At 50.5% G+C, this 27,351-nt stretch overlaps 2 protein-coding genes and 1 long non-coding RNA gene across 12 annotated transcripts in view; 2 read left to right on the top strand and 1 right to left on the bottom strand.

The window, feature by feature from the left end:
* The window catches only part of SDCCAG8 (SHH signaling and ciliogenesis regulator SDCCAG8), a 229,597-nt gene extending 217,914 nt beyond the window's left edge, over positions 1-11,683 (top strand). For 5 of the 7 annotated variants that reach the window (XM_032317272.1, XM_032317275.1, XM_032317280.1 and 2 more), the window contains 2 exons: positions 2,546-2,696; positions 11,342-11,683. In XM_032317272.1, coding sequence (XP_032173163.1) covers positions 2,546-2,696; positions 11,342-11,371 — 181 coding nt within the window. In that variant the 3' untranslated portion in view covers positions 11,372-11,683. The remainder of the gene's footprint in view (positions 1-2,545; positions 2,697-11,341) is intronic. The other 2 variants (XM_032317273.1, XM_032317277.1) reach the window with 2 other exon arrangements.
* Positions 11,684-13,305: 1,622 nt separating this feature from the next.
* Positions 13,306-27,351, bottom strand: part of AKT3 (AKT serine/threonine kinase 3) — a 303,335-nt gene continuing 289,289 nt past the window's right edge. For all 4 annotated transcript variants that reach the window (XM_032317285.1, XM_032317283.1, XM_032317284.1 and 1 more), the window contains 2 exons: positions 23,416-23,518; positions 13,306-16,894 (listed from right to left, as the gene is read on the bottom strand). In XM_032317285.1, coding sequence (XP_032173176.1) covers positions 16,809-16,894; positions 23,416-23,518 — 189 coding nt within the window. In that variant the 3' untranslated portion in view covers positions 13,306-16,808. The remainder of the gene's footprint in view (positions 16,895-23,415; positions 23,519-27,351) is intronic.
* Positions 25,533-27,150, top strand: LOC116575784. Its single transcript, XR_004279951.1, has 2 exons — positions 25,533-25,821; positions 26,812-27,150. It is a non-coding gene; the product is annotated as an uncharacterized LOC116575784 (long non-coding RNA).

The following is a 27,351-nucleotide window of genomic DNA, read 5'->3' on the forward strand; positions in this document are numbered from 1 at the left end:
GCCCAGGTGCTCTCAGGTGATTGCCGCAGGGAGCTGAAGTTTACGGTTTGCAAAACGGTGCCAACAGAGCCTGGCCTAGGTCCTGGGGCCTCCAAGGCAGAAGGGTCTAGGCAGGGACTGGCCCCATTTCTGGCTGTAAGCCAGCGTGGCCAGCCTGTGGCCAGCGTTCTGTGCTGTGAGAGCAGCGTTTGGCTCAGCCCTTAGCTCTGCATCAGGCAGCCACCTCTTTCCAGGGCCCAGAAACACACACTGAAGCCATCAGTCCACAGGACTGTTATCCCATTTGATCAAAGCACAGGGCAAGGGACCACATGGGGAAAGGCCACTCCTGGCGCCTTGTTGTCTTTAAGCCTTAATGGTGTCATCTATTTATTCCATGTTTCTGTTACATTTGTTTCCAGCAAGCCTGAAGCCAGTGGCCTACCGCCCGGCCAGAGCTTAGCCTGTGGCTGTCTCCACACCCAGGGCTTGATGGGAGGGAGAAAGCCACTCGAGGGTTTAGACAGCTCCGCTGCTAATGACGGTGCTTCCCACCTGTCTGATTGAAATACCCAAGCGGTAGGTTGTCTGCTTCTCAAGGAAAAAGGCTCTTCTCTCCTCTAGGGGACCCACCCCAGTGCAGGACAGCGGAGTAGCTGCTCAGATGGGCGGTGGCTGCCGGCATCTGTCGGTGGGTCAGTCCGGGGAGAGCGCCCCTGCCCTGCCGCAAGCCGACGGACGGCTTCTCTGCCGCCCTGGGGTGTCCTCGCCCCTCCCAGCCGCTCTGTGCAGGGGACGGTGCAGGGAAGCTCCAATTTGGTCTGACGCCCGTGGGGTTTGGGGACTACTCTCAGGAAGAATTATCCCCGTGTGACAGTGTGATGGGTGGCCGTGGGGGCAGAGGGAGCTTCCCAAAGCTGCAGTGCCCTGGCTTCACCAGGATCGGAGGCAGGACCACAGGGGCAAGGGGCACGACCCTCGTGTATACCGCGTCGAAGCGGCAAGGCGCTTCGGGTCTGCCCCAGCCTGATCTGGGACGCTGAGAGGCCAGTCAGGGCCAGGGCACCTGAGCCTGGCCCTGAATAGCCACACACACAAGAGAGAAGAACTAAGTCCTTCCCTGGCTCCTTCCTTGGGCTTTCTCCAGGACCCGCAGGACGCTTGAGGCCAGGGGGCGGGGCCTGGGCCTGGGGGCGGGGCCAGACGGCGGCCTCGTGCGGGCGGTGGGCGGGGCGGGCTTTGCGAGCATGCGCCCTGCTGCCCCAGCGACCACCACCTGTTCTTGGTTTCCAGCTCCTCGTGCTTGCCGCGTTAGGAAGTAGCAAAAGGCCCGGAGAGCTTGAAAAGGGGGAGCTCGCAGCGCGTGAGGAGGAGGAGGAGACTGGGGTGGGGACCCGAGTGTGCCTTCAGGGACAGCCTAAACAAAGATACCCACAAAAATCCTTCCAAGGTGGAGACGGGCAGACAGGCCCCGCAGTCGGTGCCGTCTGGGAAAGGGGCCGACTTGCAGGTGGCACAAGAGTCTCGGAGAGCGTGAGCAATACTAGACTGTGGTCAGGTTCCCTCGGGGTGCAGTTTTCCCCGCCGGCAGGTTGGGAAAGGCGTCCGCCCACCCCAAGGCCCTAGTCTCTGCCCTTGTCAGTGCTTCCTTGTGCTGGGAACGCGCCAGGACACAGGGAGGCTTAACCTGGGGCAGCCTGACTCCAGTCTCTGCGCATGACGTCGTGGCCTTTGACTCGGTGAGTGTTGGACGTGTAGCCTGGAGTTTGAATTGCACCTTGAGCTTTTAAAATCCTTTCCCTGTGAAAATACAAGTTAATTTCACCGTTGGTGCTGTTGGTCCGGGAGGAAGGGTGCAGGACACAGCCAGGCGCTTTCCAGAACAGGGCTGGGTGGTTGTGCAACTCTAAATTTAATCCAAAGCCTACATTTCCAGGGGTGAGTGTGCTGTAGGAAGCCGTCTGTGGACAAATGAGGATAATAGTTTGAGTGAATTAGCAAGTCTGGAGAGGAGGGCCCATCAGCAGAATGACAAATTTAGGATCTTTAAAGACATCTGGTCAGCGATGCCGGAGCTCATGATTGACTGAGTGATTAATAATGGAAAACCCTTAGTTCAGTGTTTCTGCTGTCCCTCGCCCACTTCCCCAGCCAGGGCGGGCTGTCTGCTGCAGCCTGCCAGAGACGTTTCCCCTGAACAATGGAAGCGTTTAGGCCCCTCATCCTTGACCTCTGTGAGTTTAAGGTTTCGATTTTTCTTCTCCTTATCCAACTTATCTGTGTGTTTACTCATTGACATCTCCGGGAGAAGGCTCCTGATTTCCTTCCACATTTGATGTGATTCCATTCATCTTAATCAATGCTGCGTTCCAAGGGTCTGCAGCTGGCCTTGCCTCTCAGGGTCACCTGGATTGGCAGCTCCTGGTTCACTAACCAGGGCCTCTCTCGGACACAACAGTGGGACGCACTGAAGTTGGCCACTACCGCCCCCCTGCCACCCACTCTGCAGCTTGATGCCCTCACGCCTCAGGACCCATCCCTAACTCTGCAGTGGATTTCTCCGCAGGCTAAAGCAGCTGGACAAGCACAGCCAGGCCACGGCCCAGCAGCTGGTGCAGCTTCTCAAAAAGCAGAACGAGCTTCTTCTGGAGAGACAGAGCCTAGCGGAAGAGGTGGGACGTCTGAGATCCCAGGTACCGGTCAGATCCAGCGCAGGGGTATGTGTGTGGGGGCAGGGGGTCCTCTGGGCTGGCTCACCCACCAGAGGACACAGTGGTGTCTGCGTGTGGGGCCTTTTCTTGTTCCTTGTTTCAGAGCTGCACCGTGACAGGTGCAAACCCCAGTACTCCCGTTGGGCAGCCCATAGGAGGACCCTGAAGACCATGCTGGGCATGGTGGGGGACATGGATGTGTAGCCCTCGGGCCTGCCCTCTTTAGGGAGCTGGAGTTCATGCACAAGAACAACCCTCGACTCAGCAGGCCGCACCGAGTGTGGAACTGTGGCCCGCGGAACGATGCAGAGGGCTATAGCGGCGAGCGGGCTTTGTGCAGGAAGCAGACTCGGAAGGGCCCGGGCTGGGGGGTGGGGGTGTGTACAGTTGAAAGTGGCCGAGCAAAGAGGGGCTGCCGGTTGGAGGAGCCACGGTGAGTGGCTGCAGGTGTCTTGTCCGACGTTAGCGACCGGTGACTGCGCCTGGCAGCGCTGCCTGTACCGTGCGCGCGAACTCTCGTTGCCCTTGAACGAGCCTGCAGGATTGATGCTTGTCTCCGCTTCACAGCTAGGAAACCGAGGCTGCAACAGCCTGCACAGCTAGCGAGTCGGGACACTAGAAATGGCATCTAAGGCTGACGCCACAGTCCGGGCTTTCCCTGTTGGGGTAGATCTGGGGCCACTGAAAGGGATCAGGGAGGGAGGAGCGTATCCGGGTGAGTCAGCGGTATGGTGGGAGGCCTTTTCCCCTAAATGGCTTCTCTTCCTGTCGGAGAAGCTGTACTTTTTGTCCCATCAAGCGGCATGTTAGGATAATGAGGTGGTCCAGGGCCTGGCCCCAGTCTCTGTCTGGTCCTAGGATGCTGTATTAGGAGAGCCCCCAGGTGCCCGCACGGGGAGTGCTTGGAATGATGAATGGAAGAGTGCCTCTGGCCGTGAGAAGAGTGAGAAGCTGTCTCTCTTTCTTCTTTCAAAATGCGCCCGATGGGTACTAGGGAACTGCCCTCCTTTGAGGAAATTTTCCCACTCCGTGTACCGAAACCGTCGCCGGTACTACTCATTTCTCCGCGGAGAGTAAGAGAAAACCCCAGTGCCAGGCGCTGACCTGTGGCCTGGGGTTGCGGACCCGCCTGTACCCCGTGGTCCTGGCGCCACTGACCCTCTCGCACTGCTCATCACAGGCGTCTGGGGGGCTTGCAAATGGGTAACTGTGAGGGACACCGATTCACAGACTCCGGTCACACACGCCAGGAATCGGCATTTTAACAAGCTGGTTGGGTAACTCTGAGGGACGCGGAGCTTTGGAGGCCCTGAGAGGCTCAGGCTTGACCCCGGCCACAACCTAACTGTCTGGGCAGGTCCTGCAGGAGGCTGTGCATGGAGCTAGCCAAAGGTTGGGGCCACCGGCTCTCCAGGTGGGGGACCAGGCTCCTGTCACATGTGGTGGAAGGACAGGGGCTCTTAGCATGAGTGAATCCCTTGACTCTAGGAGCCAAGAACCACTTCAGAATAAGACTTGTGGGGAGTCTTCTGTCCAAGCTCTGAGCGCATGGCAATTTCCTGTTGATTCTGGACCAGATCATTATCATGTAGGATTTCCCTTTTAACTCCCCATCTGCCTACCTCACAGCCACTCAGATCTGAACATGGACCATCAATGCTTAGAAACCTCTTCCAGGGCTTTAAAAACCTGATAATTGCCAAATGGATTGCAAAATTTTCATAAAATGCATTTAAAACACAAACAAAACCCAAACCTCAAAAAATCCTCAAAAAAAAGGAGCAGGTCTTTCTTCTCTTGCCTGAAGCCACAGAGATGATTCGACCATCCTGAGTTATCTGATCCCAGCCCCTCTGGCTCATCTCTAAAGGGATCTTTGATTCAAATAGTACATTTGGAGTTATTTTAATATGAACACGACAAAAGACATTTCATAGAGGGACTGTTGGCTTTCAGTAGCAAATACTAGTGTTCAAAGAAGAGGCAAGGATCCAGTTTTGCAAGCTCTCTGCCGAATATCTAAACCAAAGGCCTGCTCTTTCTACCCAAGTGTGGCATTAGACCTACTTCGGCCATGGAATAAACTGGAATTGTGAGTTTAGCTTCCAGCCCTTTAAGTAAATGAGGCCACTGTGTGCCCCCAGCAGGGATATAGGAGGACAGCTTCCTGCTGCGAGCTCCCAAGTGACTGACCTGACTCCCTGTTTTCCTGGAGAGACGCTGGTTCATCTTTTCATTTAAGGATGAAATGTTTAGCTAAAGGCTTCTGTGTTCTCAGCCTGGTTGGAGTAAGCCTAAGGACTTAATGGGGCAGGTCAAACTCTCAAACTTTTTGTCTACCCGATGCTGAGTCCCAGGACTCTGGTTTGCTCCCGGGTCCTGAGCCCTGGGTCCTGGAGCAGATGACTGGCCCGGGGTTGGCCTGCAGCCCATGATAGGAAAACAGTGACGTCTGTTCAGAAGGTTTTATTATTTTGAGTCGTTTCTGCTTACATTCTAAAACCCGCACAGCAGTCTGGCCGAGCGAGCTGGTCATGGTCCTAACTAGGCCACATGATGTTTTTTACCGTGAGAATTCCCGCCTTCCGCTCCAACACCGCTGGTGTGCAGGACTTGGGCCGGCCAAGTGGGCCTGGCTCAGGGCTTCTGGTCCACCTTGTTCTTCGTGTGACTAATTGTAGTGGCTTTGTTACTCTCCTGCCTCTAGAAAATGGCTTTTAAAATGTCCTAAAATGGTGATGCTGGTCATTGTGGAGAAATGGAGCCCTAAAGCCCCCCACCCAGCCTGCCTGCAGACATGGCCCCACAGCCCCTCTCTGGGCACAGGCCCTATTGCCTCTTTTTGGGGGGACAGAGACTCTGGCTGGGTCTCAGGGGAGTGGTGGTGGGGCCTAGTAGCTGGGAGCAGGGTCAGCGTTCTGGGACCTGGTGCCTGGGGCTCTAACCTCTGGCTAGGGAGGCTGATGCCAGCTGCTAAGGAAATCAGTCTCTTGTTGGGGAGAGCGGCGGCTGAGAGACGGGGTGTCCCTTCGGAGGATGGTTTTCTACCCCAGAGAGTTTGGGGTATAACGACTGGGCAATGACTCAGGGTTCAGATCTCGTTCTCTGATAGCTGGCCCCGTGGGCCCTATGGCTCCATCCTCAGTGCTCAGTCTGCAGATGAAGCATCTCTACAGTCGGGATAAGACTGACTTATCAGGGATTAATCAGGAGGTCCTGTGACTTCTGAGCATTCTTGGCAGTGAACTGACTTTCTAATGTGATTCAAACTTGTGCTTGGATCCAGCAGCCACATGTGATTATATTCAAAATCATGGACATGATCTCATTACACCGAAGGAGCAGGCAAAGAGTTGAACCAAGCAAAGAACCCGGCACAGAGGCGAAGGGGAGGCATGGCCCACTTGTGACCTGAAGCCAGGGGCAGGGCACCTTCGAAATGGCTGCTCAAGGGAGGGTCACCGGGCGGGGGGGTCCCGCTGAGGAGGGTGTGCCCGCTGCTCACCCCGAATGGGACCTGGAGGTGCATGCAGCTTTGCGGGGGTCCTTCCGGAGCCCTGGGGGCCTCGCCCGCCTCACGTGGGTGCTTCCCCGAAGTCAGCTACCTGCAGGACAGATGGCGCTTGAATAGAACAGCAAATACACTGAATAAAATAAATTAGAAAGCCTCCTCCTGAACCAAGATTTTTTGGAAAGAATTCTAAATAGATGAAAACAAACAATTTGATTTCAACCAAATTGTTGTTTTTTTGTTTTTATCCTGATTTTCACCCGAATTGTCAGTCTCAAAAATAAACACTGATACATTCCCAGAAAATATTTTTCAAATAAAAACTGACTCTGTTAAAGTTTGCCCTGATTCTTTCAAAACTGTGTACAAGACACTGTCAACCAAAGTGACTTGCATATTTTTTTAAATACACTTGAACATATGCAGCTAAAATGTCATTAACTCCCTGCTGCCTGAGTGTTTCTAAAGAGTGACACGAGACCCCTGGTGCTGTGTCTCCAACATAAGGGTCTTGCGACCCTCAAGAGAAACTTCCCCGAGCAACTCAAATAGCACAGTTTAACTTTTGTGGGTTGTTGTGGTGGTGGTTGTTTCACGGAAGACCCCGTGTGTAATTAATACTGAAAAGCACATACGGCTTCATCGAAGCCAAACTCGCTCTTCCGTTTAACAGTTCACTTTGTCCAAGAGTGAATAATTTCAGAATGAGACTCATGGAAGAAAAATAAATCAAATTTTCTGTTGCCTCAGACACACTTGCCCCAGTTACTGCTTCCTGAGTCAGACATTACATTTTGCAATATAAATTCACAATCAAGATTTTAAAGGGAGCTAAATATTTTAATCCAATTAGACAAGTGAACAAAACACTGAATATTGCATGGAGTGTGGAGAAGTGGTTCTTGCCTTTAAAAGCCTGTGATTCCGTCACATTACAACCCCAAATGTCAGTGTTGTCTTTATTCTTAACGCTTTCAAACATGAGCAGCCAGAGGCTCCTCTCTCTGCTGTTGGTGACACTGTCTGTCCTTTGGGAATTCTTAAAAATCTATTTACCATGGAAACATGGTCCCTCTAAAACACAGACACCTGCCCGCGTGCAGGGGAAGTTCGCGGGACTCGCAGGATTCCAGGGAGCAGGAAGACGACATCGTGGAACCGCACGAGGTGTGGAACCGCACGAGGTGTGGCACCCTGGTGCCGGCAGAGCTGCCGGGAGGAGCGGGGCGCCCCTGCACTCCGACCCCGGCCCTGTACTCCCAGGGCTCCCCGCCTCCCCCGGGGGCTGCTGGTCCCAAGTCCAACTCCAGCTGCTGTTCTCCAGGAAGCCAAGGAAGCACGGGGCCTGCCTTCGTTCTGCAAGGAAGGCTTTCTCGCCTCTGCCTTTTCCTCTCTCTGACTCCTTTGGACTCCTCCCACTCTGGGAGCCCAGAAGCAGGGAGTCGGGCCTGTGGTCCCCGTGGTCTAGGGAACCCAGGGCTTTGACCTCTGCCTGCACAGACCTGTGGTGGTCAGAGGCCCAGCTGGGCAGCCGAGGGGAGAATGGACAGACGGGTGTGCTGGTGACCTCGCCGTGAACTCTGGGCTTGCTTTGCACCTGCCAACAGCTGGATGCCCGAGAAGGTCAGCAAGCGTGTGGACCACTTTGCTGGGCACAAGGCAAGACTGTTGACCTGGAGGTAGCCCGCCGTGTGCCCTGTGACTTCTGAAATGTAGTTCCCCCCCCACCATCTGCCCCCTCAGGCCATGATCCACAAAATTCTGCAGAGGACTAGTGAGGGCACCTTCCTCCTAGCAGACTGGTGACCACCCGGAGTCCACGTGGCCTGTGTGTGCCGGCCGGCCTTCCACATCTGACTCTTGCTCGGCGCCACAAAGTCACACTCCGTGGCTTCTGTGCTCTCGCCGAGCACGTCAGAAGAGCACGAGAGAGCTGGGACTTCAAGGTCACACTGCCAGGGCTCAGATCTCAGCTCTGTACCACTCCCGGGAAGTGGTTTAGCTTTCCTACCACTCAGGTCCTGGTCAAAACCAAAACACAAAAGCCCTTAAGAAGAGAACCAGCTTCCCCTTAAGAGGGAGCCCCTGCATGACCCCGACTCCAGCAGGGGTGACTGTGAGGCCGACCTGGTTGGAGGCACAAAGGGGCCTCTGGATAAGTCATTCCTAGTCCTTCCTATACCAGCAGGACAAAGAAGGCCCAGAGATGAAGTAGACATAACTGGGAAGTGACCGGCAGGGACCTGGACTTGTCGAGAAGGTGGTGTTCAGTCTCTGGGCCACGGGCCCCATGTACAGGTGGGCGTCCATCTGCTTCTCTCCCGGGGTGGGGCCTGCAGCTGGCTCTGAACCCCCAAGCGGTAACTACTGGTGGCTTCCCTGGAGCTCTGTTCACTGGGGGCAAGCTTGAGAACGCCCCACCTCAAGGTAGGGGGGGTGAGGCGCTTCTGGTTAAAAATAGATGCTTTCTTGTTAGAGGCACAAGGAACGGGGCCATTTTTTGACGGGGCCAACAGAAACAGAAAATGTGCAAATGAGGCGGGTGGGGTGTTGCATGTAGGGATGGGTGGAGGTTTGCGCATGGGAAGTTGGGTCAGGGTGAGGCTGAGCCAGTGCAGTCTGTGAGCAGGGGCGAGGCGGGGGGCGGGCATTCCCTAGGGTGGGGTGTGTGGGGCAGGGGGCCCGGGGAGCCTGGAAACAAAGCCGCAGAAAAGGCTCTGCTGGACCCCACAGCATGGTTGCCTGGGGAACAATTCAGGTCACCCAGAGACTCATTTTTTAAACTCTGAATTTCAAGTCAGACTTCAGAAATAAACACAAAAGTTAGGGTTTGTGGAGAGAAGGCTCTATTAGGTCTTACAACGAGAACAAAGAAGATGGGGTCGCAGCAGCAGGTGTGTAGATGGGGGGCATTTCTGTCATCTGTGGAAAGTATTTCAGGGGAGCAGCTGCCAGAGTGCTGTGCTGGCCCGCCCCTCTTCTGGAGGGCAGCCACAGACCGCGGCAGATGTGGCCACACCACCCAGGCAGGCCGCGGCAAGGGGCCGTGGTGACAGGTTGGAAGGCAGAGGATGGGGAGGTGGTGGCCAAGGGCTCCGGCCCCAGTTCAAACCAGCTAGTGTCCCACTGGCACATGCGGCGTCACCACCCCTCCCCCCAATCAGCCATGATCACTGGTGTGGGCGATGGACCCAACTTTCTGGAAATAAGCATGACTAAATAGCCCTAAGAAGTGATGGCAGATGAGTGGGAGTTGGGCAGTAGCGAAAGGTTCTCTGTCTCTGGACGTGCTGTGGGATGGGGGGAGCACTCAGGAATGTTCTCTACCAAAGCTCCAGCGAATGGAGGGCAACACTGGGTGCTGCATTTGTAGACCAAACAGGGATGTGGGCACGGGTGACTGACTTACTCAGATGTTCATGGGATGGGGTGGGCAGTGCAGGCACCGGGGATCCCAGACCAGTGAATGGTAATAGTGGGGCTCTAATACTAAAACCAGGACGGGTTTTGCATCAAAACCAAGTAAAATACCAAACCCGCGAAGAGATAGTGACAGGGATTTGCTGCAGTGGAGAGACTGCGGCTCCGTCGGTTTGCTCACACCTGGGACCTCACATCTGCGCTGTTCCCAAGGGATCCCAAAGGCACCGGAGGTCGCAGGTTCCAGGGGCCACCAGAGGCCGCAAGGGGACCAGTCAGGTGATGATCAGTTACCAAATGGGCCTGGAGCCCATGGGCACTGTGAACTCATTGCAGTGAGAGATGCCAGTTTCCCTGAGCTCGGTTTAAAAGAATTCCTGCAACATTTTCTTTCTAGTGCAGGTCTTTACCGTTATTCTGTACAGACGTGGGGGGTGTGTTTGTCTTCTACCCAAAGTTCGGTTACATTTTTCTTTTGCAATACGCCTGTGCACATATCCTTGTGCTCAGAGAGACATATCCCACTTGCTTACTCAGTGCACAGCCCCCACCTGTGTTCCAAGCGGGACAGCTGTACACGTGCCATTCCAATGACCCTTCTACTTACAGACCTGTGCACTGAAGACACATAGTCAGTGTCCACACGCCGAGACCCACCTGAGATAGAAACATTCCCTTTTTGCATCTTTCAAAAGAGGCAACAGACTGATTTTCATATTTCTCTTGCATGAATTCTGAACGGTCACTCACTGTCCTGTCTTGGAAATCCTCAAGTAATCGTGGCTGGAACTGGGTTCTCACAGAAGCCTCCCTCCCCCTGCCCATTCTAGTCAGGAAATCTGCATTGGGCAGGGCAGAGAGGTCCACGTGTCTTTCTGGAAGGTGGCTGCCGACCAGACTGCCCACAGTCCTTAGGACCTCCTGCTCCTTGAGGTCAATGTCTTACTCATCTTCGCACGTGGTACCGGCTGGGTACCCAGGAGCTGCCCTGTTTTGTAGAATGGAACTGTGTGCAGTGGTTTCTGGCACCACTTCCAGCTGTGGGTTAAGCTCATCTGAGCAGCCCCATGGGCCAGACCCATCAACGCTGTACTCAAACTCCACTCCCTCAACCCAGTTTTCATGAGCTGGTTTTGAAACCTTTATTCCTGTTTAGAGCCAAGAGGCCAAATACACCAAATTCCCTCTTCCAGCATGTGGGAGGTGGTTTCTATGTGAAAGAACAAATGCCCTTATATATGTTACAATAGCGTCTGCCACTAAAAACTTGGGAAGTTTTCATTCGTTTTGATTTCAGTAGGAGTATCTCAGGGACACTTGGCCTACATCCTGTTTTTGTTCTAAGTTCCCCAGCTGTAATGTCTCAGCGGTTTTCAGTAAAGAGGTCTTGGCAAGGATCGGGGTCTCCTTCCCTGGACAGGGAGGTGGCGGCTCTCTAGCAACACCCTGTCATCGGCGCACCCTTCCTCAAGAGACGGACACATGTCTGGGGTGCGGGTCATTTTCAGAGTTAAAGCCTTAACGTCGTGCACCTCATGTTCCATGGTCAAGTGGGAGTGCAGACTTTTCATCTGTCTGGTTACAAACAGTCCCTGCATTTTTAGCCAAAAGAGTGGTTTTTCTCCATAAACGTAGAAAGGGCACCTCAGCCAGTGAGAAGACAAATCACAGGGAAGAACAAGATCTATTTAAACTTACTTTTTATTATCATTTTTTCCAGTTACCCAGCATGCGACAATCTGATTGCTGACCTGGACGAAACAGAGTGAAATAAATGGTTTACAAAGAGATATTTACATTCATCTGATTTGTTCGTGAGATGCCACAGCGCGCCACGACCTTCCAGAACAGCAGCCAGTGCCTGAGACGGCAGCGAGCCACTCGCTCGGCGCCCTGTCCGCTGCTCGGCGGCACCTGCGTGCGGGCGGCCTGCGGCTCAGCTCTGGCACCAGATGATGAGCCCTCCTGCTATGTCTCCAGAAATGGCTTGAAGTGATGATGTTTTTAGATCTGCTCATTTGTATGCTGTTACACACGACTTGCAATAAATGAACTTTTTAAAGACCTGAATTGTAATGTTTCCTTTTTACCTTGTAGTGATGAACGAAACACACCAAAAAGGCACATATTTTAACTAGGCCAGAGGGTATTAAGGACCAGACTTTCTTCCTGTCATTCACGTTTCCTTCCCTCTTCGTGAGCTAGAGAGCATCCTTTAACTTCTGATGCTTTTAATCAACATCTCGTAAGACTCCATTACTTATCATCCTGCTACTCTGGGCACAGTCGGGAGACACCAGGAAGCACTGTTTATCCTGTCCACTCTGTTCACAAGGAAAACAGACAAGAAAGCGTCTTTGGCTTGGTGGTGTCAGGTTTCTTCTCGAATGTGCAGTATTTGAGAGGAGCCTACGAATGTACTTCGTGGAATTACAAAGTTGACTTCGAGGTCTATCACATATCTGTACATGGATCGTTATTTTATTTTAAGAGAGTATTTCTACTACACAGTTAAGCCCTCAGATGCTTGAAAGTAATAAACACTGGGCACTGAAAGTGTTGTGTTGTATTTGAGGAGGACAATGAAGTGCTAAAGGCAAGGCTGCCAGCAGGCCGGAGGAGGCCCTGACCTCAGGCCCTTCTCCTGGCTAGCGTTCCCGAATCCTCGCCCTCACCGGCCCTCCCGTGGCCTCTTGGGACAGACACGGGGATTAGGCTTCGGAGGCGATGGGATGATACATACGCAAAGACCTTTCAGAAGTCTCTCGAGCATGTAAAAGGTTCAAGCCTGAAAGAGTAGAACTTCTACTATATGGATTCAGTTTTTGATTTAATCCAATGTGCTAGACATCAAGGTTGTCACCTAAGATATGTTAACTGTCCCTAATTCTGTTTGAGGACTACAGTAAATAAATTACAATATTCTACAAATAGCACCCTTAAAGAATTGTAGAGGTCACTTTATTTTAGCCTCCTGATCTGTCCATCCCAGTGGTTTTGAGAGAAGAGCACACATAAGAACACCCTCAGATCTGCCTGTGTGACACACACATGCCTGACTCTGGTCCCAAAGCCATTCCTCCACTCAGCTTAGTCACAGGAGCAAAGCCAAGTTTGTACAATAGTAGGTTTATGAGGTAAAATCAGAAAAAGGCCCCAACCAAAATAAGTCTAGATAAATCAGACTGGAGTACAACCACCCTACCCATTTCTCCCCCACGACTAAGTTTGTTAACTTGCCAATGTACATTCTAAGAAAGGAAGTATGCAGAGCAACACGTGTAAGATTATCAGGAAGACATCACTGAGGAACGAAACTCCTGAAGAGTTCTGGGCCCAAACCATCTGGTGTGAAGCTTGTTAGGTCCCTAACACGTCTCCAGGGAACTCCCTTCATCCCTGACTTACAGGAGACGCACCGGAGACCCGTAACTGAGGGGTCAGCACCTCCCCTTCACAAGTGGCCCCTCGTCCAAGTCTGCACAACTGCACTATTGCCATTTTCCTCAAGTAAATAACAAAGCAGTCCTGTGTGTGTGGGGCGACAAGAGACGGACGTTCTCCTCTCACATTTTATATAGGCTAAGTTCATACCAGCTGGAGCTATTAAAAATCTTTTTTTTTTCCAGAAAAGCATATTTTCTGAGACTACAGAACCACGTCCAACAACAATAAACAGAGAAGTAGCAGATTGACATAGTGCTTTATTTAAGCCGTCTGTACGAAGGAAAATAATGTGCATCCCTATCATATACGTGTAAAAATACTAAGGATGTACAGTGTACAAAAACAGTTTCTTGTAGTTATTTCACATCCTTGTGGGTCATATACTTAAGGAAATGAACAGTTTTAGTATGACCGACAGTAATAGTAATACAGTTTTTCTTGGGTTCATAGTTGCGTCTGCTTAAAATCCTTAACCAGATGACTAGATCTTGCGCGGATCTAATGAAAGAACTAGCAAGGTCAAGAAATGTCACAAACTATAAAGCTACAGGGAGGTAATTCAATTACCAATTTAGAGGTTTTTCTTTTTATTTAAATAAATACTTTACATTTCATGCTTGCCTGTAATGCACTACCAGGAGCAAGATAAGGAAATTCTACTGTAGACAGTACGAACAGTAGCAGCAAAGTGTGTACGTTGAGGTGTAAGACAGAGCCCCTGCAGTTAGTAAGGAAGGCCCTTACTTTTGTCCTCTAGGAGAAGCAAGGGGCCCCTGCAAGAACAGTCAGCTTTAAGAAGCCGGAAATCAGGTACGGGAAATGGAAAACAATACTGGAATAATGCTATGTTATTAGTGTAGAAAGCAAAGCTGTGAGCAACCTGCCAAAAAATCCAAGCAGAAATGGCCAATTTCCTCCCAGATGGCTGCATTAAGACAAGAGGGCAGACTTCACGGAAGTTAGTGCGGGATGGAGTCCGCTGTGTCTGACCCGTGTTCTGATGGAGCAATGCCGGGTTCTGGGCCTCCCCTTCTGCCAGCAGCCCCCGCCGTGGCCACAGGCAGCCCCAAGGGCAGGTGCGGAAACCTTCCTCTACATGCTTGCTCGCTCGCACGCACGCACGCACGCACATCTGTTATCCTGTCATTCCTCCGCGCCAGCGGATGGGTACCTGGGAGCGAGAGCGAGGGGGCTGGGCGTGGAAGCCAAGGAAAGGCCCTGCTGGCCCTGGCGCATCTCAAGGTCCAGTGCAAGTGAGCCCTGCATGCAGGCTGGAGATGGAGAGCCAGCCGTGAGGCGTGGCCGGCCCAGGGCACTGTCAGCACGGTCATTCATCTTCAGGAAGTGTCCTTGGCCAAGGTCACAGGAAATCACCTTAAGGTTTGCGGGGGGAAGCTATCGAAGTGCTCAGTAAACAGGGTCGCCCTCCTCTGCCAGAGGAATGGCCGCTCCGCACGAACACCAACCAGCCTCAGCCACCTTCTCTGCCTCTACCTGTTCCTTCTGGATAAAATGGATGCGAGACAACTTATAGGACATACCTTCTAGTCTACTTTCTGGTCAAAGTGAAACATTCAACAGAATTCCAAGGGTGGAGAAAAAGTGAAGCGACATGTGTAAGTAAGAATGAACTACCATTTCCTGTAACTTCCTACTCAATGCTAAGGATGAATTTCACTCAGATAGGAATATGAAAAATTAGGATAAAACCTATGTCTGAATATGTCTTAGCTGCCTTAGTAAAATGCCCTTTGACCCCCATCAGTCCCAGTGGCCTGCCCACCGCCAGCAGTGGTGTCTCATCTACAGATCCACACTTCCAGTGCCACGAGGCTAAGACATCTGCGTATGAATATGATTCATCCTACTTAGAAAGTCACTTGCTCTTCCACACAATGCATCTGAGTCGTCATACCATGTCATGCCGCAGTGTTCCACGGGGAGCTGTCAGAACATGTGACTACAGACATCTCCACAATCGCTCCATGGGGCCGGCCGGCCTCCTGCGGCCGCAGCAAGGACCCCCAGCCCCTGGACTTCATAGGCTGCTTTGGAAAATGTCAGCTCCTAGCACCAAAGGGTTTAATCTGAAGATCATCATTAATGAAGGAGAAAGATGAGGTTTGCATACATGTCCCCTTTCAGTGAGAAATGTTGGAATTTGGGGACATGAATATATACAGAAAAAGAAAAGTTGGAGGTGTTCTTTTTGTGTGTGTTGTTTTGTTTTCTCCCTGATGGCTTAATTCAGTGCTAAATGTACCATGATTGGAATAAACACACCAGGTTCTTACCCCTTACTGCCTACTTGGTGAATACTCGAGATGTGTGCATTTTGCCAAGTATGGTGCATCTGTCACGGTCATGCCGGTCGCGGTTCCTTCACGGCGAGACGTCGCCGGGTTGTCAGAGCACTTCCGTTCTCCAACGGTCAACAGCAACAGCCTTCCATCTCCTTAACCCCTCGGCACGGAGAGCTGGGGATTTTCTCCTTTTGAGCACCAAGGGGTTTAGTGTCATCATCTCTTCTCCCAAAGTCCAATTCTAACCAATATGTACAATTTCAGAGCCTCATCAAATTTTGTTACAAAGGAGAAAAAGTGCATGATTCTCATTGGCGTGTACATTCCTCGCACATGGGTCAAAATAAACTGCAGTGAGTCTAGTTCATGTTAAGTTGGAGCTGCATTTGCTAACATGACACACAATTGTCTTCACTAAGAAATAAATACTACTGCAATATAAACAAAACGATAAAAGGACATTCAAAGTTTTAACATCCGAGAAAAAGCTAATTCACGTAGAACTGAAAGTCAAAACTTAAAAACAAATAAGGCAAACACCTGTTTACCTTGGTGTACAAATTTTGGTGAAAAGCAGGATCATTATACCTGTCTACATTCTTCAGCCATCAGAGGTGATAAATATCAAGAAGGGAAAAAGGTTTCCAAGCACAGGGGAAAAAAATGCTCTCTGGTGCAAATCGTGTCATCGAGCCTGTAAGCGACCTTGCCTCTGCTGTGCATATGCCTCCTTCCCTGGAAGAGCAGTGTCCATCTTGCCAACGACCACCCGTGAGATCTGGACATCCGGGTGAACAGCAGGCTTCCTCTGCAGCGTCCAACAGGGACTACGTGTGCATCTAGCGCTCTATCTCAACGGTCGTTCGCTCCTTCTCTCAGATGCTTCCCTAGGGATTCCGGCCAGGTCTGAGTGCACGATCCCCGCCGTATGCACCGATTTCTTAACCCCTTCCTATAGTTCTGCATATGCACATCACCACCCTGCCACAATTGCTTGTTCTGAATTAGAAACTAAATCTTCTTAGTCTAATTAGTTTTCGATGTATCTTCTAGAAAGTTAAAAAATGTACCTAGAATCAGTGTATCTCATTTAGCCTTCACTGTTAGGGATAAACAAAAACTAAAAGATCGAAAGATGACAACTGGTGCACAAATGAACAATGGTGGGCTCATGACTTCCAAAGATTGTAAAATTACCTCTTAAAGTTGCTAGAATAGTAAGACAGTAGCAGCAGCAGCATGAGACCGTAGACGGAGATACAATTTCATGCAAAAACAAACAAGTGTGTTTGCGTCCATGTGTGTTCTCGTGGGGGTGAGAGTGGGCTGGGGTGTCTGGAGGCGCTCCTGCTTTGTAAGAGCTACGACTGGTGTGATGTCCGGGAATCATCTTGAGGAGGAAATCTGGGATGACAGTGAAGGAGCAGGACAGGGACCTTACTCGCGGCCGCTGGCAGAATAGGAGAACTGAGGGAAATGCGGCCGCCGCTCGTTGTCAACGCAGTCCATGCCGTCCTCGTCATCTGCGGGCACAAAGCGGCCACTTAACGTCATAGTTACTCTCTGCAACAGTATCTCTAGTCTACGAGGTTCTAACATCTAGCACAGGGAAGGTCAACCACGGACAATGAGCTCTGAGACACTTGTGGCCATCAACACAACACAAAGTAACGACACTAACTCCCCGAATACTCCCTTTCACAAACATGATCTATGAAAGTAACACCCTCACGACGTCTCCTTCAAGCCGCGAACATCTTAAGACCCAACACACTGTGAAAAATTAGTATTCAAGAAAACCAGGTTTTTTTTTTAAACAAGAAGAAGCGAATGATCTTCAGTAGCTTTCAATTTTACAAAACTACACCTGTCAAAATTGCAGTGGGCAGTCGGGCCTAAGGCACCAGAAGTGTCTGGCTAACGGTCGCCAAACTATGGAAAGAACCAAGATGCCCTTCAACGGACAAATAGATAAGGAAGATGTGGTCCATATACACTATGGAGTATTATGCCTCCATCAGAAAGGATGAATACCCAACTTTTGTAGCAACATGGACGGGACTGGAAGAGATTATGCTGAGTGAAATAAGTCAAGCAGAGAGAGTCAATTATCATATGGTTTCACTTATTTGTGGAGCATAACAAATATCATGGAGGACAAGGGGTGTTAGAGAGGAGAACGGAGTTGGGGTAAATTGGAAGGGGAGGTGAATCATGAGAGACTATGGACTCTGTAAAACAATCTGAGGGGTTTGAAGTGGTGGGGGGGTAGAAGGTTGGGGTACCAGGTGGTGGGTATTATAGAGGGCACGGATTGCATGGAGCACTGGGTGTGGTGAAAAAATAATGAATACTGAAATTAATTAAAAAAAATAAATAAGAGAATTAAAAAAAAAAAAAAAGAAGTGTCTGGCTAGAATCCGGGACCGGCGCCTTCAGATGCGTGCATTTTTCCTTCTTGGTACTTTAGGTATGACTGCGAAATAAAGCTTCAATTGAGTCCTTGATTTGACATTGTTTACGTTATTTACTCTCCATCTTGTATCCACCTTTGGTTTCCCTAAGATGTACCTTTGAACCAGAGTAAAGAGAGGAAGACAAAGGAAGAGGGCCAGATATCAGCAGCCAATACTAGCTCCACAGGAAACCAGCAGCAAGCAGACATGTAGGCATGGAAGCAAGCTGCTTTCACTTGGGCTGCCCCCTTTCACCTTCCCTGCCTTCCTGTATTTGAAAGATCTCAAATGATCCCCCCAAGCCCTTCTCCTAACGTCCTGAAGTCTGCACGGCAAGGAAGCTCTTCCTTCTATGTGGTCACACATTCGATCACCCTGCCACACCATCCCCTGTGCACCTGCTCCAGGCTCTGAGATAAGACCATCTGTCCTTGGGGAGTCCTGTCTATTCAGGAGGTGCCCACAAAGCCTCGCCTGCTCTCCCCAAGTGTGAGGGGTCAGATGCTGTCCCATAGGGGAAGAGCCAGAAAAAGATTTCAAACATCTAACCCTTTTTTCTTCAAGCAAAATAATTCCACTTCCTCCAATACCAATAAGGAACACAGTGCCAATTCTTTAAATTTTCCAGCCTCTCCAGGAGCATGGAGGTCATGTAACAAGAGAAAGCACACAGGCCTCTGTATGGCGGGCCCTGACCCTGTCACACAACAAAGACAACACTCTGTGCCCCTCAATGACACACAACCCTCTGGAGAGCAAACATTTCTTTTCTCACGATGCTTCTATTGGCTATACTATTCTAAATTGAGAAGACTGTAGAAATGGGAGCAAGCTGCTAACCAAAATTTGTGACCTTGAACATATCAGAAAAAAAAAATCACTGATTAGATGGCAATCAATCCATGAAGAGGATGTGGGGCTCCCTGTTCCGTGTAGACCACAGAACTCCAAGGGTTTCTGTTCTTCTGCAGACAAGCCTAACTATATAAGCTTTTCAAGAGAGGACTGTGACTTAAGGAAAGCTCTGCCTCTTTATCAAATGCTGGTTAGGCACCGAGCAAACCACATCGTTCAGATGAAATACCTTTCACAGTATTTTTGGCTGCAGAAAAGGTACTGGAGATGGCCTAGCTGTTGTGGAGTCACAAAGTGTACAACTAGAGAAAAGGCAGCTGCAAGCTTAGCATTCAGATTCAGACATGTGCCAATCACATCTCAAGGAAATAGTATCCCCTACTAGCAGCGTTGCTTGGCTGCACATTTCTGCACAGTGAATGTGCAGAGAGGCCCGGACTGCCTGTGTGGGAGGCTAGGGCCCGACTGCGAGGGGACGGCAGTCAGCCCCAGCCAGAGCCCATCACACCAACTAATGTCTGGAAACGTATTCCTGCTCTCAACGGAGGATCGTAAGGACTGTTGCTGACAGCACCCAAGAACCATGCTGCGAACACGAGACTCATCTGAAACAAGCAAGCAGGGATCCACTCCCCACCCCACATTAGAATCTGTGACCCAAGGAGGCTCATTTCCTTATAGCGTTCAACAAAGGTAATTACATGGCATTAAAAGCTACTCGATCTCCAAGAAATCCTCTTTTCCTGTAAGAGGAAAGCAGAGGACCATTAACGGATAGAATGCAAGACGACACATTCCAAAATCTGTTCAATTAATTAACACCAGTGAGCACAATCTGGCATGTGACCGCAGCTGTTTGTCGGCAAGGAACACTTTGCCTGTCGAACTGCTGATTTGTTCTAAAAAGTAACTCCATTCTGTGTCCTAAAAGCCAGGTGGCGAGTGGGAAGGAGGCCGTCGCTAACTGAGGGTACTGTGAAGGGCTTCAGTGAATAAAACCATGCTTTAGTGGCTGCAGGCCTGCTCACCAGCAACACCCCTTGAAGCTGCGAGATTACGTTCCATGTAATCATAGTCCGAGGTTTCACTGAATCTCCCTTGATCCGTCTCTTAAGGGGATCTAGGATGCTTCCAGGGACCATCCCTTTAAAGACCTGGCCCCATGCTCCCCAGCTCTCCCTCCAGCAGGGAGGGGCCACTGGCCTCAGCCCAGCCTGCTGAGTGCTGTCGTCTGCCCCCTATGCAGGGGCCAACTTGGGAAGTCAGACAGACAGCCCCGACAGAGACAGGCTGCTGCTGCTGGACTCAGGTTTCTGGATTCAGATATCTGCACAGCCACATGTTCCTAGGCCTCCATGGTAGGTGGATTCTGGGACCCACCTTGGAAGGGACTACAGTGTGTGAGCCTCCTGCTCTAAACAGACTCCTTATCCCTTCAAGACACGGGGTCAGTGGGCGTGGACAGCACTCCCACATCTAAAATGACATATTCTTTCAAGAACGGGATTGCTTTGAGTGATCAAACATTTTATATTACTGATCGAGAAGCTGGGACACCAGGTTCACATGATATTCTAGAAACCATGCTGAGTGATTTAAAACATCTTTTAACATTTCCATGTGATTTTATAAAGTTCTAGAAATAAAGCCACAGTGTGCCTGTTAATGACATATTCTCAGCATGATAAGTACCTAGTGAGTGTGGATTTAGTGGTAAGGCAGGCGAGGTGAGTCTTGAAGAGATTTGGGCCTCATCAGCCAGGGCTTTGTTTTTGTTTTAAAAGAGAGCACAAGCAGAGGGAGTGGCAGGCAGAGGAAGAAGCAGGCTCCCAGCTGAGCAGGGAACCTGATACTGGGCTCCAACCCAGGACCCAGGGATCATGACGAGAGCCAAATGCAGATGCTTAACCTACTGAGCCACCCAGGTACCCCTGGGCTTTGAAATCAAGTCTGTGGTGAAGAAGGACCTACTGCCAGGGCAACACCTACCTCAGAACTTTAGATTTCACGGATTCAAGGTCATGGTTGTGGGAGCTGCTCTGCTGTGTCCTTCCAGGTTCCTGCTCCCTGGCAGCCTCCTTAGGTTGCCCCCCACCCCAGATTCACGCCCACTCTCCTCTGTGGGGTGTCCATTGTACTGGACCCAGCCTCAAGCTTCAGGCAGTGTCACAGGACAAAGAACACTAAGGACTCAAACAGAAGCAAAATTAGGGCTCTTCAAAGCTATCCAACTCCAGGTGCCTTTCCCACCTGGACAGCTTCTCAGGCACTACGGGGGAAAGCCAAGGCTTGGGGACACCATCCGGCCTTGTGTCCCCTTTCCTAGAGGGCAAAGTGACCTGCCCCTTCCCCGGGAAAGAGTGCTCATGGCTTTGCATTTGCAGAGCCTATTTCTGTGATGTCACCACCACGTACTGAGTGATCTTAAAAGAGTCCACAAATGCCAAAGCTCGATTTACCAAAGAAAACAGTATTGAAGAGGCTGAGGCCGACACAGAGACACATTGGGAGCTTGCCCTCTTAGTGCTTGCTGTGGACGTCACGTGGGGAGGGAGGCCAAAGCACAAAGTCCTGGGTATGGATGGCCAACAGCACCATCTGTAAAGAGCTGGGCCTCCTTCTGGCCAGGAAACTACCAGGCCCTCACCATAACGTGTTTATTCCTTCACATCGTACATATTTACTGAATACCAATGTCGGGCCAGATACCCAGCAAGGAGCTGGGGCTAGCTGTGAATAGGAAACCAAGCCTTTTTTCTCAGGGTTACTGCATTCTCCTCGGACAAACAGTAAACAGAGAAACGACAAATTAACCAGAAGAGTATCAACAAGTTGTCAATGTACAGAATCAAGGGGTGGGGGAGGTGGTGCCCAATGGGCTGCACTGTTCTTTGGATTGGGAGGTGAAAGCAAGCTCTCTGGGGAAGTGACATTTAAGCTGAGATCTGAGGGAGTTAAGAGCTGTTGATGCAAATGTCGGAAGAAAGAGCATGGTAGGCAGAGACAGCTGTTAACACCCAAATCCCAGGCACAGTGAGGCGTGGCATGTTCAAGGTGAGGCTGAATCCAGGCATGGTGGGGCAAGATGGAGCAGGAGCAGGGACTGGACAGACAGGGCTATGGAAGTCAGCATGAGCCATTGTGGTTTTGAGAGCAGAGTTCGGGAGCCATGAGAGGGCCGTGGGCAGGGAAATGATGTGATCTGACTGCAGTAAAGGTTATTACAGTGACGAGGTCTGGCAAATGCTCTGGAGTGGAAAGGGCTCCTGGGCCCTTCCAACACCTCACTGGTACTGCCTGCCTTTCAGACATGTGGGTCACCACTATCCACTCTGGGGCTAGTGGACACAGTGGCAAGGCCCTAGCCCATTGTTTTGCTCACACAAGTCCTAAGCTACTTGCCCAAGCATCTGTGGCATTTCCAACACAGTCTTCTCCTCTTACAGATTTTAAGACGTTAGCATGACACACAAGAGAGAATGGAAGCCCACTGTCCCACTGGGGACAGCAGTCCCACATATTCCCAGCTCACAGCTTGGCCAAGCTATGGCGTCCTGCCCCTGGCTATTGCTGACACTAACTGGGGGACCTGGGAAGCTCATTGTCTCCCTGGGTTTCAATCTCTTCCCTTAGATGATGATAGTTAAGAGGTTCTTAACTTCTGGCCAGTCTAAAGAAAGCCAAGTGCACTATAAATATGTGATCATATTTTTCATTTCAGGGTGTGTTCATGGTCCCTTGTTGTCAGGCTATGGGTTGAAAACTCTAGACCGGGATGGCTCCTAGTTTGCCTTTCAACGGATGATCAGGTGACCGACCGCACCCGTGATTAGAGCCTTCCCTCTCATCGATACTGGTTTTGTAATAGCACCTCCAGCTACTCTGCCTTTCACAAACAAGTGAGGGGAGAAGTAGAAGGGATCTAAAGGAAAGAAAACGAGAAAAAAAAAAAAAAAAGAACACAACAGGATCAGGAGCCAAAAGATGTGTGACCTGAAGAAATCTTTGGCTTTCCATGTCCCTGAGACTCAATTCTATCCTCATCGCTAAGCTCATAATGACAGGTACAGAGCCCTCTGTTGGCACAAGAATGTTTGTAAGTCACATCTGATACCTTTCCTTCCTTTAAAGCCCAGTTATTTAGGATATTTATTGAACTGTGCACACATACTAGCATACGTGGAACAGAGTTAAGGGGTACTTGAATGTACTGTGTTAATAGACATGTAATTTAATTTTATGTATCAAAAAATTACTAGCACACTAAATTATGTCTTCACAAATACTATTAAGACAAAGCTAAATTACAAAAAAAAAGGTGATTCAATTTAAAGTGAATTAAAAACTATTAAGTCTGAAGGAGACCAGAATGAGCATGATTCTGCAGGGGGCATGTGAGTCAGTGGTCAGGCAAACAGGGAAGGGTCACTTTCAGAGTCCTTCCAGCCGACGGTGAAAGAAAGTATTAGAATAGTAAGGAAAGGCGAGGTTGTCTACAGGTTAGTCTATAATTCTCAGGCTACAGTTTTTTCTTTATAAAATTTTTCCAACTCCCCAAAACTTTTCTCTCAGCTACCTGTCTTTGATACTTCCACATGGAGCTTCATATTCTTAAGTGGGATGAAATGAAATAAGTCACTGTGGAATTCGATCTTGAAAATATCCAATCAACAGAGTGGCTGCTGTTTTCCATTATATTACAATGTCATCATGTGCATGTCAGATGTACTTACATTTTTCAGGTGGCGTTATTGTAATAGTCTGAGCTGTAAATTCTTCATCAAAATATCTGGTATCTGTCTCAGATGTTACTTGAGGCTTAAAAGGAGGTACAAGCTACAAGAAGAAAGAAAAAGCGTACTGTTAACAGATTCCAGTTTAGGAAAATTCATTTCTAGGATAAAATTAAAGAGCAAATAATTAACGAAACAGTGCCAAAAACCCAGACCACTGAGTCACTGCATATGGGAGATAATGGCGTTTGGCTTCCCAGTCAACAGTCTGAGCGCAGAACAGGAGGTACTTGGTTGTTCTGTGTAAAATTTACCGATTATATGAAACAGAACAAATGAGAACCACACAGTAGGGTGCAAAGAGGATACTGAAAAGTCCTAATTTCCCCACCAATCACAAACATATACACAAACCATATGGATGCAAACCCTGGTGACAAAATGCAGGCCCTCCCCGGAGCCAGGAAAACACAACTTGCGTCCTAGTCTCTTCCTTGTACCTGGTCCAAGAGCTTATTAGTAAGAACACAACTTAATGATACCGTTACTCCCCAGGTCACAGAGTGCTGCCCCTATCCTTGGCAAAGAAATACATCCGCTTACTTGAGATGGGCATGAACGCCTGCCCCTGCTCGGGGTCAGGGGTCTAGGGAGCCCCTGAAGTTAAATGCGAATATTTCGCCCCTTGTTTGCTTCCTATCCCAAGAGGGGACCGGGACCCAAAAGAGAGAGGGACTGCTCTAGGACTGACGGGGCTGAACGCCTCACAGATGCAGCAGGCATGGTGCAGGGCAAGTCTGGGGCTGCTGAAGGTGGCAGAAGCCCAAGCCTCTGGGACCTCTGCTGGCAAGGATGAGCAGGAGCGGGGTGGGACTCCTGCTCCTATGGCTCCAGCGTCACAGGAGAACACGAGGAGCCAGTCCCAGGGCCTGGAGTCTCAGCACCCACTCTCATGGGTACCCCGCCCAACAGGAGATGCTGCTTTTAGGAGAAAATTCCCAAGTGGACAGAAATACAGAGAGACGAGTGACAGAAATCAAGTATGTTTTATAAAAATTTCACAGAAACAAAACAGAAACACAAAACTGGCTTTAGCTCAATGCGTTTTTCCACTCTTGTCACCAAATTCATGTTAAATCATAAGGCAAAAATCTTTACATTGCTCTCTAAGCAAAGTTTTCAAAAAAAACCAGGGAGGGAGCAAAATGAAAAGCATGTTTTTTGAATAAAAAACCCCACACTTCTGTTTATGCCACATGTAACCAACAGCATTTGAAAAAATGTTATTTGACAGTGACTGAGCGTGCGGGCGTGCGCACAGGCAGGCGGAGCCGGAGAGAGCAGCAGACTCCCCGCTGAGCAGGAAGACCCACCCGGGTCTCGATCCCACGATCCCACGATCCCACGATCCCACGATCCCGAGATCACGACCGGAGCCGAAGGCAGCCGCTTAACCACCCAGGTGCCCCATAACAGCATTTTTAATCCCTTTGCTTCCTACCATTCTTTCTTCAGTCTCAGGACGCAGCTAGTCTAAAGTCTCCGTTATGAGCGGCCACTTTTTGGGGGAGGACCCCGCAGGCGCCCCTGCGGACGGGGTGGCGGGTGGCTCTCCTCCCGCACCCCCAACCTCCGCGGGGCCGATCTCCTCGGTCGGGGAGGGGGCGGGCCCTGCTCTGGGACGCTGCGCTGGCCACGCCGACCCGCGCTCCGCGGCCGGAGAGCTCCCCTCCCCCACGCAGACGCGAGGGCCGGCCTTTCCGGGGCACCGCACACCCCAACAACAACGGTCACCGGGACCAGACAACCGGCCCTTTCCAAACTTTTTGGAAACCGAGCGGTGACGGCCTCTGCCCGCAGGAGACTGGAGGCTGCGACTCGGGTTGGGGTCACCAGTCCACAAATGCCCCCCAGAACGGTTCTTCCTCATCCTTCCCATCAGAACTTCACCACAAAGAAAGGCTTTTTGGCAGAAATGCGCTTCGGGGCGCGCTCACCTCTGCCCACCCTCCCAGCTGCTGCCTCCTGAGGCGAGGACGGCCACCTGCCTGCGCGGTCCGGGAAAGCTGCTCTCCTCTCAGGGGAGCGCCGGCGCGGCCCCCTGAAACTCCACCGAAATGGACAGATCTTAAAAGAGCCTCCGAAGGTGCCTGAGCCAGCCTCCGCTCAGAAGGCTTCTGGCCGTGCTCCTGGCCGCCTCCTCTCCTCACACGGCTTTCTCGCGCTTCAACACGAGCTTCAACACGTGCCTCGACACGCCTCTCAACAGCGGACGCTACGCAGCCGCATGCGCGCGCATGAGCGCAAGACAGACGCGCGTCCCTCTCCGACCGCCGCCATGACACCTTCTTCTAACGACACGTCAGCTCCGTGACGGCGAGGGTGTTTAAGAACAATTTTATTGAGGTACGACTGACAGGCAATAAGTCGTCCGTGTTACAGTTTGACGGGCTTTGACTTACATACAGGACCGTGAAACCGCCACCCAAATCAAGATGGCGAAGGGTCTGTCTCCTCATGAGCCTGTTGGGAGCCGTGCTCCCTCCTCGGCCCTGGCAGGCAACCCCCGGCGTGCTTTCTGCCACGATGCCTTTGTATTTTCCGGGCTTTGATGTAAACAGAGCCCCACAGCACGTATCCTTTGTCTGACATTTTGGCATTTAGCATGATTATTTTGACGACCATCCCTGTCCCTTCCCGCGTCACCAGCCCCCCTCGCCCCCCTGCCGCTGGGTAACACTCGGCACAGGTGTGCCCGCACCCATCTGTCCGCGACCTGTCCTCGGACACCGGGGGCTGCTTTGGTTTGCGGCTATGGCAAATCTGCTCAGACTCCTGGGGGTCCGAGTCTGTAGAGAGAGGAGATTTTATTTATTTCGGAAAATACCGAAGACCTGAATGACTGGGTCGCACGCTAGACGTACACTGAACTGTTCAGGAACCTGCCAGACTGTCCCAAAGCAGCCGCTTCGTTTTACGTGTCTACCCCCAGGTACGACAGTTCCAGGCGCTCCCGGTTCTCGCCCGCACGGGTTTGGTGGGTCTTTCCAACAGCAGACATTCCAGTGTGTGGTGGTGTTTCGCTGTGGGTTTAATTTATATTTCTGGTGAGTTTACGTGCTCTTTGGGGAAGGGTCCGTTCAGATCGTTGCTCCGCCCCCTTCTGGTCCACGAGTTTGGAGAGTTCTTTCCATAATCTGCGTGCAGGTCTTTAATCAGATCTGTGATGTGTAACTGTTCTTCCCGTTAGTGACGTTTCCTTTCATTTGTTTTTTTTTTTTCTTTTTATTTATTTTCAGCGTAACAGTATTCACTGTTTTTGCACCACACCCAGTGCTCCATGAGTAAGTGCCCTCTCCAATACCCACCACCTGGTTTCCTTTCATTTCTTAACAGGGCCTTCTAAAGAACACACATACCTAATTACGCTATCATCTGATTTATCAATTTTTCTTTATGGATCATGCACTGCCCTCATCTATGGAATCTGCATAACCTAACACCGCAAAGATTTTCTCCTATGTCCTTTTCTAGAAAGCTCTACACTTCGGACTATGTTTTGAGTTAATTTTGTATGTGCTGCAAATTAAAAAAAAAATACGGATGTCCAATTGTTTCATCAGAATTTGAACTGAACTATCTTTGCACGTCTATTTTAAGTCATTTAACCATATACGTGTGGGTCTAGATTTCTAGGTTCTCTATGGGCAAATAAAAAATGTTACTTGTGCAGGGGCACCTGGGAGACCGACTCAGTCTGTTACGTGTCCAGTTCTTGATTTTGGCTCAGCTCATGATCTCCGGGTCCTGGGATTGAGCCTTACATAAGGGCTGCACTCAGCAGGGAGTCTGCTTGAGATTCTCATTCTGCCTTTGCCCCTCCCCCACCGACACATACTCTCTAAATTAACTAAATCTTTAAAAAAAAAGATATTA

This window comes from Mustela erminea, chromosome 17, assembly GCF_009829155.1.
Source record: "Mustela erminea isolate mMusErm1 chromosome 17, mMusErm1.Pri, whole genome shotgun sequence".
NCBI lineage: Eukaryota > Metazoa > Chordata > Mammalia > Carnivora > Mustelidae > Mustela > Mustela erminea.